This window comes from Panicum virgatum, chromosome 1N (assembly GCF_016808335.1).
Source record: "Panicum virgatum strain AP13 chromosome 1N, P.virgatum_v5, whole genome shotgun sequence".
In the NCBI taxonomy this organism is placed as follows: Eukaryota; Viridiplantae; Streptophyta; class Magnoliopsida; order Poales; family Poaceae; genus Panicum; species Panicum virgatum.
In genome coordinates, this window is record NC_053145.1 from 30,946,826 (window position 1) to 30,961,582 (window position 14,757).

At 45.4% G+C, this 14,757-nt stretch overlaps 1 protein-coding gene across 1 annotated transcript; it reads right to left on the reverse strand.

Annotated features, from left to right (window-relative positions):
• Positions 1-13,243: 13,243 nt before the first annotated feature.
• Positions 13,244-14,757, reverse strand: LOC120653449. Its single transcript, XM_039931200.1, has 2 exons — positions 14,202-14,757; positions 13,244-14,139 (listed from the first exon to the last, which is right to left on the reverse strand). The coding sequence occupies exons 1-2, from the start codon at positions 14,755-14,757 to the stop codon at positions 13,244-13,246; spliced, it is 1,452 nt and encodes a 483-aa protein (XP_039787134.1).

Here is a 14,757-nt window from a genome sequence, read left to right on the forward strand (position 1 = left end):
GTTTATTTTATCAGAATTAATTATGTGTAGATAAAATCATGGAAAATTCATCCCTGTGTAGGTCTTCTTTTAAATTTTGAGCTTCTGATTTGCTATAGTTTGACCTGTGTAATTCAATATTGTTCTAGGTGTGATCTGAATGGTTGATTTGTTATGAATAATTGGCTACATGTTTTGGCATGAATTTTACAGGGTAGCTTAATCTTTCTATGTTATGTTTAGGGTAATTTTTGTTAAATTTATTACTGTTTGTGCTCTGAGTTGTTAATTTATTAGCAAACCTTGATTTAATTACTATAGGAATCAACCACCACTCACTTTATGATGTTAGTATAGCTTTCTTGTGCTGTTGATCTTGATGCCTTGTGTAGTTAAATTTGTTGAGTTACTACTCTATAAACGATTGCCCATGTATGTATTAATTTTGTTTGCTTAGCTTCACCACATCGTGTGTGTGTTTATAATACTGTTCTTGCATTACATATAGATACGACTGTTTTGTCGGACGGGACGTACGAGCTGATCCCGGAGTCTGACGAAGGTGATCTCGAAGCTCAAGTAAACACTGCTGAACTAACTGAAGCCCCGGACCAAAGTTCGGAAGAGCCTAGAGCTAAAATAGTTAGGAACTACCGAGAAGGCAAGCCCCGGACATAACCTATATTTCAAATTATTATCATTTACCATTTTATTTACTTGTGCATTTACGATTCATAGGATTTGAATTGAAACCCTAGATGCATGATCCTAGGAACCTATGTACTGAACACTAAACTTGAGTTCGATTACTTGCTAAGCTTATAGGACCGGTAAAAGTCGAGTGATTGCCTGTCACTCGCGAGATTTATAGGAATCGATTGTTTACCTTCCTGTTATCAATATAAGGACGACAGACGGGGTTGTGTTTGATATCATGACCTTATATGAGACCCCGTCTGTGTTGATGAACTTGCTAAGATCGCGGTGTGTGGTAGTGGTGGTTAAGTTTTTGAAAGTACTAGCCACATGCCGTAAATATGGTACGCGGTAAGCCTAGTAGCCGATTGGACCGGGGAGTGGATATACCTTTCACTCTCTCTTTAGAGATAGGTTTTTAAATGTTAATGTTGATCAACACTGCGACTTCAAGGGACAAGGGTGGACCTCGTAGAAGGGTGGACCTTGGAGCCCTGTAGTCGGGGAGAGTGACCCTATCCACAAGCCGGAAAGAAAGGTCAACGGTTGTTTGGGAACGACCCGACGGTGTTCCAGACGTGTGTGCTAGGTTTATCCTTGCAAGGTTGAATTTCGATTCAGAATCGTCCGCCTCTCACGATGAAATGAGACTGCTTGATCCCTTTGCCACACAGAGTAATAAGAGCAACAATATTATTTATCAATCTTGATGTTTGCTTAGTTTTCTACCATGATTGGATAGTAGTTGCTTACATAGAATGGTTAATCAACTAGAATCTTGAAAGCTAAAACTTGAAAGTAAGGACATACTCTTTATTGTTTTTCAGCAAAAAGGAAAACCAGAACCTCACAAACCCTGCATAGTCTAGCTAAAGTGGGTTAAGTATACCCGTTGATGGTTAAGTCTTGCTGAGTATTAGAATACTCAGCCTTGCTGTTGAAACCCTTTTTCAGGACCAGGTCGTTAGTTTGACCTATCCCTGCTCTTTGCCTCCTGGCTGGTCTGTAGAGTGGGATTCGTCTTCGGCCGGCAATGACCTTGACGAGTGATACCTTGCTTGGGCTAGCTTGGTATACTTCCGCTGTTTTAACTCTGAAGTTTTACACTTAAGGCTTGTATAACTGTTTTACAAAGTTTGGTTTTGTAATAAGTACTTTGAATCATATTGTAATCTTTACCTTGCCTGTGTTGTAAAATTTGTGGTTGTAATATCTCTGGACTCGCCTTCGTGCGGGGTATGCTTGTTCAATCCGAGAACCGGTGGTTGTATCGGGACGTTACCCGACAGACCATGAATTGTTCCGTTTGAAGTGCGTTTGAGCCGGTGTTGCCTTTCTGGTGATGGCCTGCGCACTTGAGCCGGGATAATTCAGGTGGTTCTGCCACATAAATCATCCTCGAATTCAAAGGGAAGAGCCGAAGGTTGAATTTCTTCTTCCTACGACGTTCCTGGTTCGAGGGAAGGCTCGGTGGTTGAGTCTAGGTTGGTCAGCGGTAATGATTCTGACTCAATCAGCGGGACTTCCTCACAGCTTGAAGGTCCTACTAACGGGAAGGTTTCGGTGAAGGAGGTGTTTTCCAGAATACGATCTAGAAGGGCCTGTCCTTCGGAAGTGGTTTTGCACATGAACGACCCACCGGCAGTGATATCAAGCTGTTGGGTAGACTCCTTGCTAAGCCCCACCCAGAAGTGTTGAGTAACATGTGGTCGGGGATAGACAAGTTTGGGCCAGCATGAGTTAGCTTGGAAAACCTGGCCCAGGCTGCACCAATGGACTCCTTCTCATCCTGACGAAAGTCGAGGATCTCTTTTCGTAGGGAAGTAATGTGAGAAATTGGGAAGAACGCAAGATAGAACCTGTCTCTTAGCTCTTCCCACTCTTTGTTTACTTTTCCTACATTATGGGTGTACCATTGTTTCGCTCTCTCAGTTCTTGTGCCATGCCTGTGATTGACAGACATGAGCACAGTTGCTCGAACTCTCGTAAGTGGTCGTAGGGATTTTCATCGTCAAAACCTGAGAAGGATTGTTCCCGAACCATGGCTATGAAGCCAGGGCAGAGTTCAAAGCTGGAAGCTGTGATTGGCTTCGAAGATTGTGGCGGCTCTAAGAACTCGCCCTTGGGAGCAGAGAATTCGTGGATAGAAAGAGAATCCATGGAAAAAGGATAAAATAAAGAGAAAGGTAAAAGAAAGGATACACGGGCAAACTAGGTTCGAAGATAACTACAGCAATTGTTCCCCGGCAACGGTGCAAGAAATGCTTGTTGGTATTTCTTAACTCTCACAGAGAAGTCCGCAAGCGCACGGAAATACCGTTGTAGCACTTCACCCGAAAGTATTCAGGGCATCGTATTTTCCACGAGGAATAGGAGTGTAACGGTCTTCTAACTAGTTTACCTGGAGGAAGAGAGAAGGGTGGCCTTTGGGTAGTGTGTTTGTCTAAGAGAAGAGATACTTAGCAGAGATAAACCAGCTCTCACTAGCTTACTTCGGGCACCGGCTTACTCTTGGTCTGCCAAGAGTATCCAGCTATTAGCTCTACACCCAACCCTCACGTGGGGGACTACAAAGGACGGACATGGCTGTCACCACCTGCCGCCTACCCCGACAGACCGTGGAGAAGGTATGCAAACAACGGTAACCTCTAGCCCAGACACCACGTCCACGCTATCGATTACTACTCTAGCCCTGACTCCGTCCACGACTCGAGCCTTTAGACTAGAGCAACCGTCACGAGGACGGACGATGGTCCCGCAAGCAAAAGATAACAAAAGCTTAACTCAGATAAGAACTCAACAAGTAGACGAACTCGGATACTTACTCGAAAGAGGCTTGTATCTACCGAGGTACAAGCAGAGGGAAGCCGACAACTCCGGCACTCCTCCCGAACTTCTCCTCGCACACTCCCTAGCCTACTCTCTACAAGATAGCTCTAAGGTGGACTCTCCCCTTCTTCTTCTCTCCAAATTGTGTTCTAATTGAGAGGGTCTCCCCACCTCCATTTATAGCTTGGATAGGTCGGTTCCCGCAGGAAACAAATATGGGAATATAGAGAACCACCTTTGAGTGGATAAGAACGAGCTTCCCACAAAAACTGAGGTCGATTGGCGACGACATGGGGCCGGCCGACCCTGTGGTTCGGCCGGCCGACCCTGTGGTTCGGCCGGCCCATGGGTGGCACCTCTCACGCCGCCTTTCGTCCTATACACTGCCAGGTGGGCCCCCAACTTGTGTGTGTCGGTGCCGGGGCTTTGTTCGTCAGTTTTCTCTGTCAAATGGGCCCATTTTGTAGGTGAGACGCGGGACGGGATCTTCTGTGTTTCTGTTGCGTCTTGTGCTTGTTTTCTCCTTATTCTGAGTGTGGGTACCTGCAAACCAAGAATCACCAAAACTCGTGGAATTGATTAGAATTAAGTCCTACAGCTACGATTGGTGGTTGAATATTATGAAAAGATGCAGGAGATGACGGTCTTATTTCTAACTTAAGGACCATCAATAAGAGGTTGCTGAGAGCCAAACCATACTCGGCAAAGTGGACACGTGGGGTGCCGGTGATGGCAACTTTGCCGAGTGTCTAACGGCAGGCACTCGGCAAAGTTTTGAACTTTGCCGAGTGTCAGTGCTTTTGCACTCGGTAAAGTTAGTTTTCTAGAAGGCCATTTTGGTCACTTTGCCGAGTGCTTTGGCTTATGCATTCGGCAAAGTGACCAATTTTTTTGGTCCTCTTTTCTCTATTTTTTTATACAAATACAACAAAAATATATCTGAATACAGGGACATTACAGGCAGTTATTATAACAAATATATAATTGACAAATACGACAAAAACACCGATACAAATAACACAAATCCATCACATATATCACAAGTCTGATACATATGACAAGTATGATACATCTGCCAACACAAGTATGTCTGATACATAGAACATATCTGATACGTAGAACGAGTCCAGAATTAATACCACAAGATCTAGTACTACTAGTCACTCACGGTCAGGTGGGGAGGGCCAAGTTTGCCATGGGGCCGCCGGCGAGTTCTGGTCTGGAGGAGGGTCGTTCGATGCGTTCCACGACTGATTCTGCAAATAGGAACACATAAATTGAGTAAGAATAACAAAGATATAATAATACCTACTAACAAAGCATACTCACGGGAGTGCCAGAAGGTCCCGGAGGGAGGTAAGGCTGAGCTGGAAAGGGGAAGGGAGGAGGCGGCGTCGCATAGTTCATTGACGCGCCAAGTCCTTGCATCCAGGAGACCATGCTCTACAACATCACCGACTGCTCCTCCCTCAGCTGCCGCTCCTGCTCTAGCTTGGCCTCTATCTCCAAGCGGCACCTCCTCTCCTCCGCCCACTTTGCCTCCATCTTGGTCTACAAGATTTTAACATCCATGTTACAATACGAAGCAAAGTTGCGTAAAAATCATAGGACGACTACTAAATCTGAACTAACCTATCTCTAGTGCACGCTGGCCACTGAAGTCTCAGGCCATGGCCGTATGGGCATGGTCGAGTCGGTGGTACTTTCCCTAAGCTGCGAGAGTCCGGGCGTACTCGTCGTGTCGACCAAGCTGTTGGCGATCCATTACCGCCCATGCTTCTTCCCGCCACCCGCCCTGATGATGGCTTCTCCAGAGAGTGGCACGGTGGCTGGATCCCAAGTCTCCCTGTGGAGCGCCTTTCCCACCTCTGTGTACGCATTGAGGCGCGCGTGGATGTTGGGGTTGGTGTAGGCATCTGGTGGAGCTGCCGGGTTGTAGGCCACGTCCAACGTCGCCCTGCCCATTTGAGACACGACGTACGCCGTGAAGTCGTTGCAAGACTGGCCTGAATGAGACTCTGACTGCCAAGAAATCAACTAGATGATTAGTAAGACATCAAAATATACCTTTAGAAAGAATGAAGAAATTAATGAACTTACCCAAGTTTCCTTGTACTCGACGAGGCTACGACTCCCTTGATGATGTGTCGGACCCGGCATCATCAAGCGACGCTCCCGGCATAAGGTGTGCTGGCGGGCCCAATCCTCGCTGATCCACTTGTCCACGATCATAGACCAGCACTCGGCCTTGTTTATGCACTAGTTCGGAGGCACCTAAACGTAATGAAGTACATGACATATTGTAATATGAAATGCAAGATAAATGAGTAGAGATGGCATTTATTTACCCTTAAGTGCTGGTCTTGCGTGAGGAAGATGTCCCTTGCGGCTGGCTTCTTGACTTTCCTCTTCTCGAATTCGGCGCAGTACACAATGATGACCTGGACACGCGCCTCATAGTGCATGTCCTTCACCAGCTTGTAGCAAGCCTGGTGAGCTAGCTCGTTCGCCCGAGCCTCATAGCCTTCCTCGCACTTGTAGAAATCCTGCATATATACCCACAAGATAATTGCAATCATCATTCCAAAAACTGAAATAGAATGCGATATTTCAACCATTTTAGTGGGAGGATGACTTACCCACAACTCCCCGACCACCCGCCTCGCTTTTGTGGTGAAGTTCCTTCCTTCGCGATCAGTTGCGTCTGGGCTGGCCATGTAGTGGTCCCACGTGTATGCCGGCTCCAGTACCCCAGCATGCATCACGAGCCTAGGGAAGTGCGGCCTGCACAGGAGACCTAAGATGCCATTGGGCTGCACAAAAAACAACCCCCTGCAAGGCATCAAAATTTTAGTTAGTATTGTGATTTTTATCAAATGTAATGCATAATAAAGAAGTACTAACATAGTTATTTAGGCTCTAATGGCCGAATCATCGGGCGTCTCGCTAGAGGTATCTGACGTCGCGGGAGTTGTGACGGTCCACGCAACCACACCTCCCGCTCACCTCCTGCAGCCTCCTCCTTGGCCTCCTCCTCGTCCTCGTCCTCCTCCCCCTCCATGTGCTCCTCCTCCTCGCTCCCCTGCTCCTCCACCCTCTGCTCCTCCTCCTCGGTCCCCTGCTCCTCCCTCCCTCGCCCCCCTCCTCCTCCTCCTCTACTGGAGAAGGGGTCCTCTCCCTCCTCCTCCTCCTCCTCCTCACCTTACCTCTATGACAGCCCAGGTTTTTAAAATGTTAAGCAAGAGAAATTAAACCTATCATCATGCATAATCAACCAAGAAGCATCTGAATGAATGCATGTGCATGCATGAATGTCTATGTGTATGTGTGTCTATGTGCATATGAAATTGAGTTGACATGTCACTAACATCATGATAAACCAAAGTCTAGTTGAAGTCAAAGTGAAAGTGAAATTTTGTACATGAAATGATGAGTCATTTGAATCTTGGTTTTTAAAGATTCAAACTATTTTTCTTGAGTTATTTCAAATATTCCCAGAAAATAATTTCTAAAACATTGCTCAAATAAACTTTTGCCTAAAACCAAAGTTGTAGACTTTTAAATGTGGAACAATTTTCATGTTCAAAGTTTTACATGTTGCCACACAAAAATGGGAGAAAAATTTGAATTTCGAAGTGTATAGGACATTTTCAAATGCACTCAAGTTTCAAATTTTATCTTTCAAACGAAGCCTCAAATGAAAAAGTGCCTAAAATGAAAGTTGTAGATCTCGAAATTTTAAGCAAGTTTAGTATTCAAAAGTTTTTCATTTGAGACCATGAAGAAGGAGAAAAGCTGAGTTTACGAACTGGACTTCGGAACTTTGAGTTATTTACAAAATTGCCCTCAACTCTATCTCTCTCTTCCTCACGGCGTTCGCACGCCGGCGAACATTGGGAGCGGCGCCCCGTATCTGGCCGCTAGCCACGCGTCGAGCCCCTAACCAAATTGCCTCGCACGCCCCTGGTTTCATCCGAAACCACTCCATTGTGGCACCTCGCGCGGCTGCCACGCACCCCCAACCTTCCTCTGCTCGACACGCCGCCGAACGCCGTCGCCGCTCTCGATGTCGGTGTCGCACGCGTCGCCTCGTTGAGTAGTCTCGCCGCCGCTTAAGCTGTCTCCAGTCCGTTCGAGAGCAAAAATCTGATTTCTCCGCCCCTCTCCGCCTCTTCCAGAGCCAAACCCCCTCCCCATCGCCCAAAAACGCCGCCCGCTGTCGCCATGGCCGCCGAGCTCTGAGCTCGCAGTGGTGCCGTCCCCGCAGCCCCACATCCCCAAATCCAAGCGCCCCAATAGATTGCCCTCGTTCCAACGAAGCTCCCAGGCCACTTCCCCGCTACCCAGACCCACCGCCCGTCTCCAGTGCCGCCGCCCTCCACCAATGGCGTCGCCGCTCGCCGGCCTCCCGCGGAGCACCCCACTCCCAACCCTCCACCGCCCGATTCAACCGTCAGCAAGCTTCCTTGCCGCCCACTGAAGCTCCCAGGCCAAGCCACCCTCTCCTTCCCTCGCTGGAGTGACGCCGCCGCGGCACAGAGCCGCCGCCGACCGCCTGCTCCCATGGAGCCCCACCCTCCGGCCTCCCTCTGCCCCAACGGAGCCCGGGAATGGGATCCTCGCATCCCAACGTAGCTCGCCGACCCCCTCCCCACAGCCCACAACCGCCGGAGCGCCGCCACCGCCGCCCACAACCACCACCGCTCCCTGTGCGCACCGGCGAGCCGCCTCCGACCACCCCAGGCTCCATCCTGGATGCCTAGAGGTAGATCTCGACGCCCACATGCTCCTCCCCCACCTTGCCCTCACCGCCGGCGACCGAAGCCGCCGGAATCCAGCCGGTAAGCGCCGCCGATGCGCCTCCCCTGTTTTTGGTCCGGCCAAGGGCCGATGTGTAAGGCCCCAAATCTTTCCAGGGGGTTTTCTGCAAATACTAGGGACCTATTCATAATATCTAGTTCTTGTTGCTACACTTTTACAGTAAACTTGTAAATTCAATTAAAAATTGTAGAAAAACCCTAAAATGGCAAATGAAGACTTTTTGGAATCCTTATCAAAATCTCTACCCTCTGGAACCATAATATGACATGTTTTAGTTAGAAATGTTTACTGTAAAAATAGATTTATGTTTTATAGTTCATAAAGACTAGTTGTTTTTACCTTTTTAATAACTGATGTTGGGAGCCATGACATGTTATGAGATTTTTGTGGTAATATGTACATGTGATTATAGTGTTACTATAAAAATTTCATGGTCATTTCTCATGTTTAGCTATAGTTTTAATTAATTTTTGATTTCTGAATGAGTTTGGTTGTTTTAATTTTTCACCATGTTATGCTTTTATCCTGAGTTTGAAACTTCTACAGTTGGATCAACCTAATGAATATATACTGTGGTAAAATTTGTAAGCACTCTACTAATATTTAACATGCTCAAATAATTTATATAGGTTTAAATTCACTAAATCATCATAAATAGTTTCTATTCTTAGAAAATTATTATATTTTAACCAGTGAACAGTTTTGAGTATATTATCATGTTGGAAAAGTTTAAGACCCAGAAACTGAGTTTAACTATCTGTATAAATAAATCTTGATTAATATAGATTTCGCTTGACTTATTTTCTATACTCTATAACTTGCAAAATAAAATTTGAAAAATTTACAGTAAGCTCGTCCTAGGATAAACAACACTCAGTTAGATTTTTAGTACAAGTACTTGCATGTTTTGGTCTGTACAATTTAATCTTGTAGTGTGGTTTTGTATGACTTAGCAAGATTTTGAAACCCACCTGTTCCTCTTATGAACTAAATTATGTTAAATTACTACTCTATAAATGACTGCCCAGGAAATGTTAATTAAGAAGTTTCACGTCCAAACTCACTTTAGGTGGACTGCAACTTTATCGTGAAGGAAAAATAATAACACCTAAATCGCAAACAACTCGGAACTTTGCATTCATACATATGCATTGCTGCATTTCATTTAGGTATGATAGATGAACCGTGTGGATGACGTGATGATGGAGCCGAGCCAGAAGATGGTGAATGGTGGACACATCTAGAAGATGGACGAATGGATCCCGATGTGCACGACCGAAGGAAGATGCTCGCCAAGCAATTATCCTTTAACTAACACTGACCTAGTGTTAATCCCAGGCAAGCCCTGGTGCATCAATTCCAGTATTTTAAATGCTATACCAATTTATGTTCCTATTATGTATCTGTGCACTTAAGTTTACAGGAGTTGACTGGAACCTTAGTTGCATGATTCCTAGGTTCCCTCAGTTGATCTACTAGTATGTGTAGGTCGTTAGTACCGCCATGCTAAATAGGACTCGGTAGAAGTCGAGTGATTTTCTGTCACTCGCGAGAGCTAGGACCATTTGGATTATGAAAAGGTTGTTGAGGATGAATAAATGTGGAAAGGTAATGGAAACCGGACGGAGATGAGTTTGGCTAAGGATATGAATTGGATGGAAAGTACGTCTCCGCCTATGTCGGTTGAGGACCGATCTGTTGTGGCAGTGTTGATCAAGGATTGAACAGTACTAACCACATGCTGAAAGTAGGAGGTAGTCGAAACCGGTAAACTTAGTACCATATGCACACTGGTAGTATGAACTTGATACTGTCTTCCCAATGGTGCTAGTGGGTAAACTCATGGCTGACCCTTTGTAGGTAACAGTGGGGCTAGCAATCCCGAGTTGCAGGGCAGTTCAGCTATTCGGTGTGCATATAGGAAACAGTTGACTTGTATAGTCCGTCAGGGCTTACACAGGTCGTGTGTGTTAGGTCCACCTTGCAAGGTTTAAAATCGGATCGATTCACCGTGGCTCGCAGATATGAGAGCCTTGATCTCTTTGTCACATTGTAGTAAGAAATTGAAATGAGGATGGAATGATGATGCTATTCCTGGGGGATTAATTTGATATACCATACTTGTTCTAGATATTCTTGCAAACCTAGTTAATACTTGCTACATTAAATTTGAACTAAAATGTTGAAAGTAAGGACTCACTTTTAGATGCTTTTTGGCAAAACAAACAACTCAAGCCAAAAGCTTTACATGTCTAGATAGTGGGCTAAGTATACCCTTAGTCGGGTAAGCCTTGCTGAGTATTAGTATACTCAGCCTTGCTTGTGGCTTTGTTTTTCAGGTGGTACTTTTGAGGATATGGATGACGTCATGTACGGGCTTCATCATGACGTCTGGTATCATCGCTAGACTATCATTTATTTTTCCGCCACACTTAAACTCTATTGTACTTTTATAAATTCAAACTCGGTTTGTAATAATAATTCAATTTCATACATTGTGCTGTAAAAATTGCGGAATTTTGTACGCTCTGGACTGCTTTGACGATCCTGTTTCAAGTGGTTTAATCGGGATTTTACCTGACAGCACTACCGGATTACTCCGTTTGAAGTGCGTGTTAACCTGTATTGCCTTTTATGGAGATGGTTAGCGCACTTGAGCTGGATTAATTTGGGCAGTACTGCCGCAACCTCCTCCACTACTCCCACTACCTCCTCTTCCACCCCTCCCTCTCCCTCCCCCTCCTCCACTACCTTTGTGAACACTACGGCTCCCAGACCCCTCGGGTGCGTCGGACCCACCACCGCCTCCTCCACCACTGCCCCTGTACAAGGTGCTCAACCAAGTCATCTTGCCACCGCCTGGCATCTTTGTTTAGTTACCTGAAATAAAAAAGAGTGAACGAATTAGTCAAGATAAATAATACTTGCAAATAAACAAAAATAAAGAAAATATAACTACAAATTAACATAATATATATTAAATATTGCGAGTCATACATCTTTTAGAAGTAGTCATCATAATCGGGATTAGCTGGATCATAATCCTCATCCTCACTATCAGCTATGTCAACATAACCAGCAAAATCTGAAGGAGGAATGTCGTCTTCACTGTCTATGCCTAAACGTAGTCGCTCTAGTAATTGTAAGTCCTGAATATTTTGAACCTCATCTCCACCTTCCTCGTCAACTTCCCTTTCATTGTCGACTTCCATTCCGATCTCGTCGGATAAGTCTATCTTGAAACTCCCTTGTAGTCCCTCTTCTTGAAAAACCTCTCTATCATTGTTCTAATCTTCATTGTTTGGGAGAGGAAGTTTGCCGTGTGGCGATACTTTATACACAACATCCCAACCCCGAAGACGGTGGTCGGTTTGGCACGGGTATGAGAGATAATAAACTTGTGTGGCTTGTTGAGCCACAATGTACACAGCATCGCCTTATAACATTGAATCCTGTCGAATTTCAACTAGGCCAACACTAGGGGTATGCCTTGTTAATGTTGGATCAAACCAATGGCATTTGAAAATGACTGGAGTGAGCAGTACAGAACCATGAAATTTGAGTTCGTATATTTCTTCAACTCTTCCGTAATACTCGACTCTGTCTTGACCTGGCGTAAAAACACCTGTATTAGTGGTTCTTCGATTGGGCTGACTCTGCTCGTATCTCATTGTGTGGAAGAGAGATCTGTTCACGTCATAAATATTAAACGACTTGACCCTGTAGCTACAACCATCAGCAACCTGTCTCAATTCGGCACTCATAGACGAATCAGTTTGGCCTTACAAGCGTATGCAGTATAGTTTATCATATAGTTCGAGGACAACGAAATGGAAAAGAACTATGAATTGAAGACTACCTTCTGTTGAAACCAATAAATGAAATCGGGTTGTGAATTTCCCGCGCCATTTTTAAGAAGACTCTCCATTTCCATCGGGGTTAGAGCCCTTGAGCGACACTAAAATAGTTGTTGAAATTCCCTATATCAAAAATGACAAAGGGGATTGGAAGCTAAGTAGCGGAAACTTGTGAAACAAAAACTCGTGAAGTGGGCACAATGTTGAGAACTTATGCAATATACGACTCCACTTCAGAAAGGTTGGTCAACACGTATAGCATGATACGGCGCCACTCTTCATGGTTCAAGGTCTTGTACCTCACATCACTTGCACTTCTAAGTTGTACTCGGAAAATGCTGAGACTCGATTCATTATCGCCAGCATTGTAACGAGGGGGTGGATTATGCACGCTGGGAAGATTGTCACCATAGTATTTGGTAGTGAAGTTTGACACCTCCTCCAGAATATATGACTTTGCAATAGAAGCTTCAATTTTATATTTATTTTTACATTTTGTTCGAAGGACCTTTTGACATCTCTCAATTGGATAGCACCAACGGTACTGCATAGGCCCCCCCATCCGTGCCTCGTACGGAAGGTGTAGAAGCAAATGCTACATCGGATTGAAGAAGGCGGGTGGAAAGATCTTCTCTAGCTTACATAGCAACACAGGGGCCACTTTTTCTATGTCCAAAATAACAGCCCGTGATAACTCCTTGGCACACAGCTGGCAGAAGAAATTGCTCAACTCTGCCAACACTCGCCATATATTATCAGGCAGATAGCCTCGAACCATCACCGAAAGAAGCCGCTCAATCCATATGTGGTAGTCATGACTCTTCAGCCCGTTGATTCGCATCGTAGTCAAATTAACTCCCCTCAGATTCGCTGCATACCCATCTGGAAATTGTAACTTTTGGATCCACTCTAGTGCTTCCTTTTTTTGGGGCCTCGTTAGGACGAAATCTGCCGGAGTCTTCTTCCATTGTCTCCCTGGTCTCGGAGTCTTCATTTCATATCTTGGTCTATCGCACAACATTGCCAGATCCACTCGTGCCTTGACGTTGTCCTTTGTCTTATTAGGGATGTCCATGACAGTTCCAAAAAAGAGCCTTGCCCCAATTCTTTTCAATGTGCATGACATCAATGTTGTGTGGAAGGAGAAGATCATTAGTATAGGGAAGCCTCCACAAGCCAGAGATCTGAGTCCAAGAATGTTTTTCGCCATATCCCACAAAACCACCTGCATCATTGACCTGGAGAGCATCTATCTGAGCATGAAGCACGACACCCATCAGCATCTGCGGTGCAGGTTCTGTAACTACGACACCTTTCGTGAAGTTCTTAATGTCTCTTCTAAATGGATGGTCAGCAGGAAGGAATTGTCGATGTTTATCAAACGACGAATACTTGCCCCCCATTCTCAACGAAATGAACTGTAGAGTAGCCTTGCATGTTGGGCATAGAAACTTTCCATGAGTACACCATCCGCAGAAAATGCCATACGTCGGGAGGTCATGCAGGGAGTAGTGGTACCACACATACATTCTGAAGTTTGTCTTTGTCGCTCGGTCGTACGTCCACACCCCCTCCTCCCATGCTTTGATCAACTCATCGATTAGAGGCTCTATGTAAACACTCATTTTATTCCCTAGGTGCTCAGAAATAATCAATGACACAAATATGGTATGTCGTTGAAAGAGAACGCCGGGGAGGGGGAGATTCAAGGGGATAACGAACACGGGCCAACATGAGTATGATGCAGCCATCATACCATAAGGATTGAATCCATCAGTTGCCAGTGTAACACGTACATTACGAGCTTCTTCAGCTTTCTCACGATGAATCTCATCAAAATGAGTCCAGGACTCACCGTCGGAGGGATGCACCATCTTATCAGGATTGTATCGAACACCTTTTTGTGCCATGTCATCTGTTTCATGGTTTCCTCGGTCATATAGAGTCTTTGGATCCTCTGAATAAACAAAAGGTAATGTACGATTTTCACAGGAATCGTGAGCTGCCTCTTAGGCTGACCGTCACCAGCATCCACCTCCAAGAACCTTGAGGCTTTGCATTTTGGACAGTAAGTTTCAGCCTCGTGCTCTTTCCTAAATAAGATGCACCCATTCAGACAAGAATGTATCTGCTCATATGGCAATTTCAGTGCACCAAGGATTTTCATCGCCTGATACATTGTCTTGGGCAGAATGTGATCTTCCGGAAGCATGCTGCCAAAAACGGTCAACATACTATCAAAGGCGTCTCGACCCAGGCCAAACTGGGACTTCAAGGCCATAAGGCGTCCAATGCCGTCCAGCTGAGAAACCTTTGTTTGGCCGTGAAGAGGTTTCCGTGTCACCTCCAACATCTCATAAAACGCCTTTGTGTTTGCCTCTGGCTCCTCCTCCTGCGGTCCTTCACCGAAATGTGCCTCCTCATAGTCGCCTAACATGTCTCCAATCCCACCAGCAGCATCACATTCATCGATGCGTTGCCTCACGACCTCGTCCCTCATACGATGGGCTTCACCGTGAAAGATCCACCAGGTATAGTCTGGCATAAATCCATAATTGACAAGATGTTCGGCCAT

Excerpts from the sequence above, each read along its gene's own strand:
- LOC120653449 (XM_039931200.1), bottom strand. The coding sequence starts at position 14,757 with ATGGCCGAACATCTTGTCAATTATGGATTTATGCCAGACTATACCTGG. Across the intron at positions 14,140-14,201 it reads GGAGGTGGATGCTGGTGACG|AGGATCCAAAGACTCTATAT; the intron begins GTCAGCCTAAGA and ends TTGTTTATTCAG.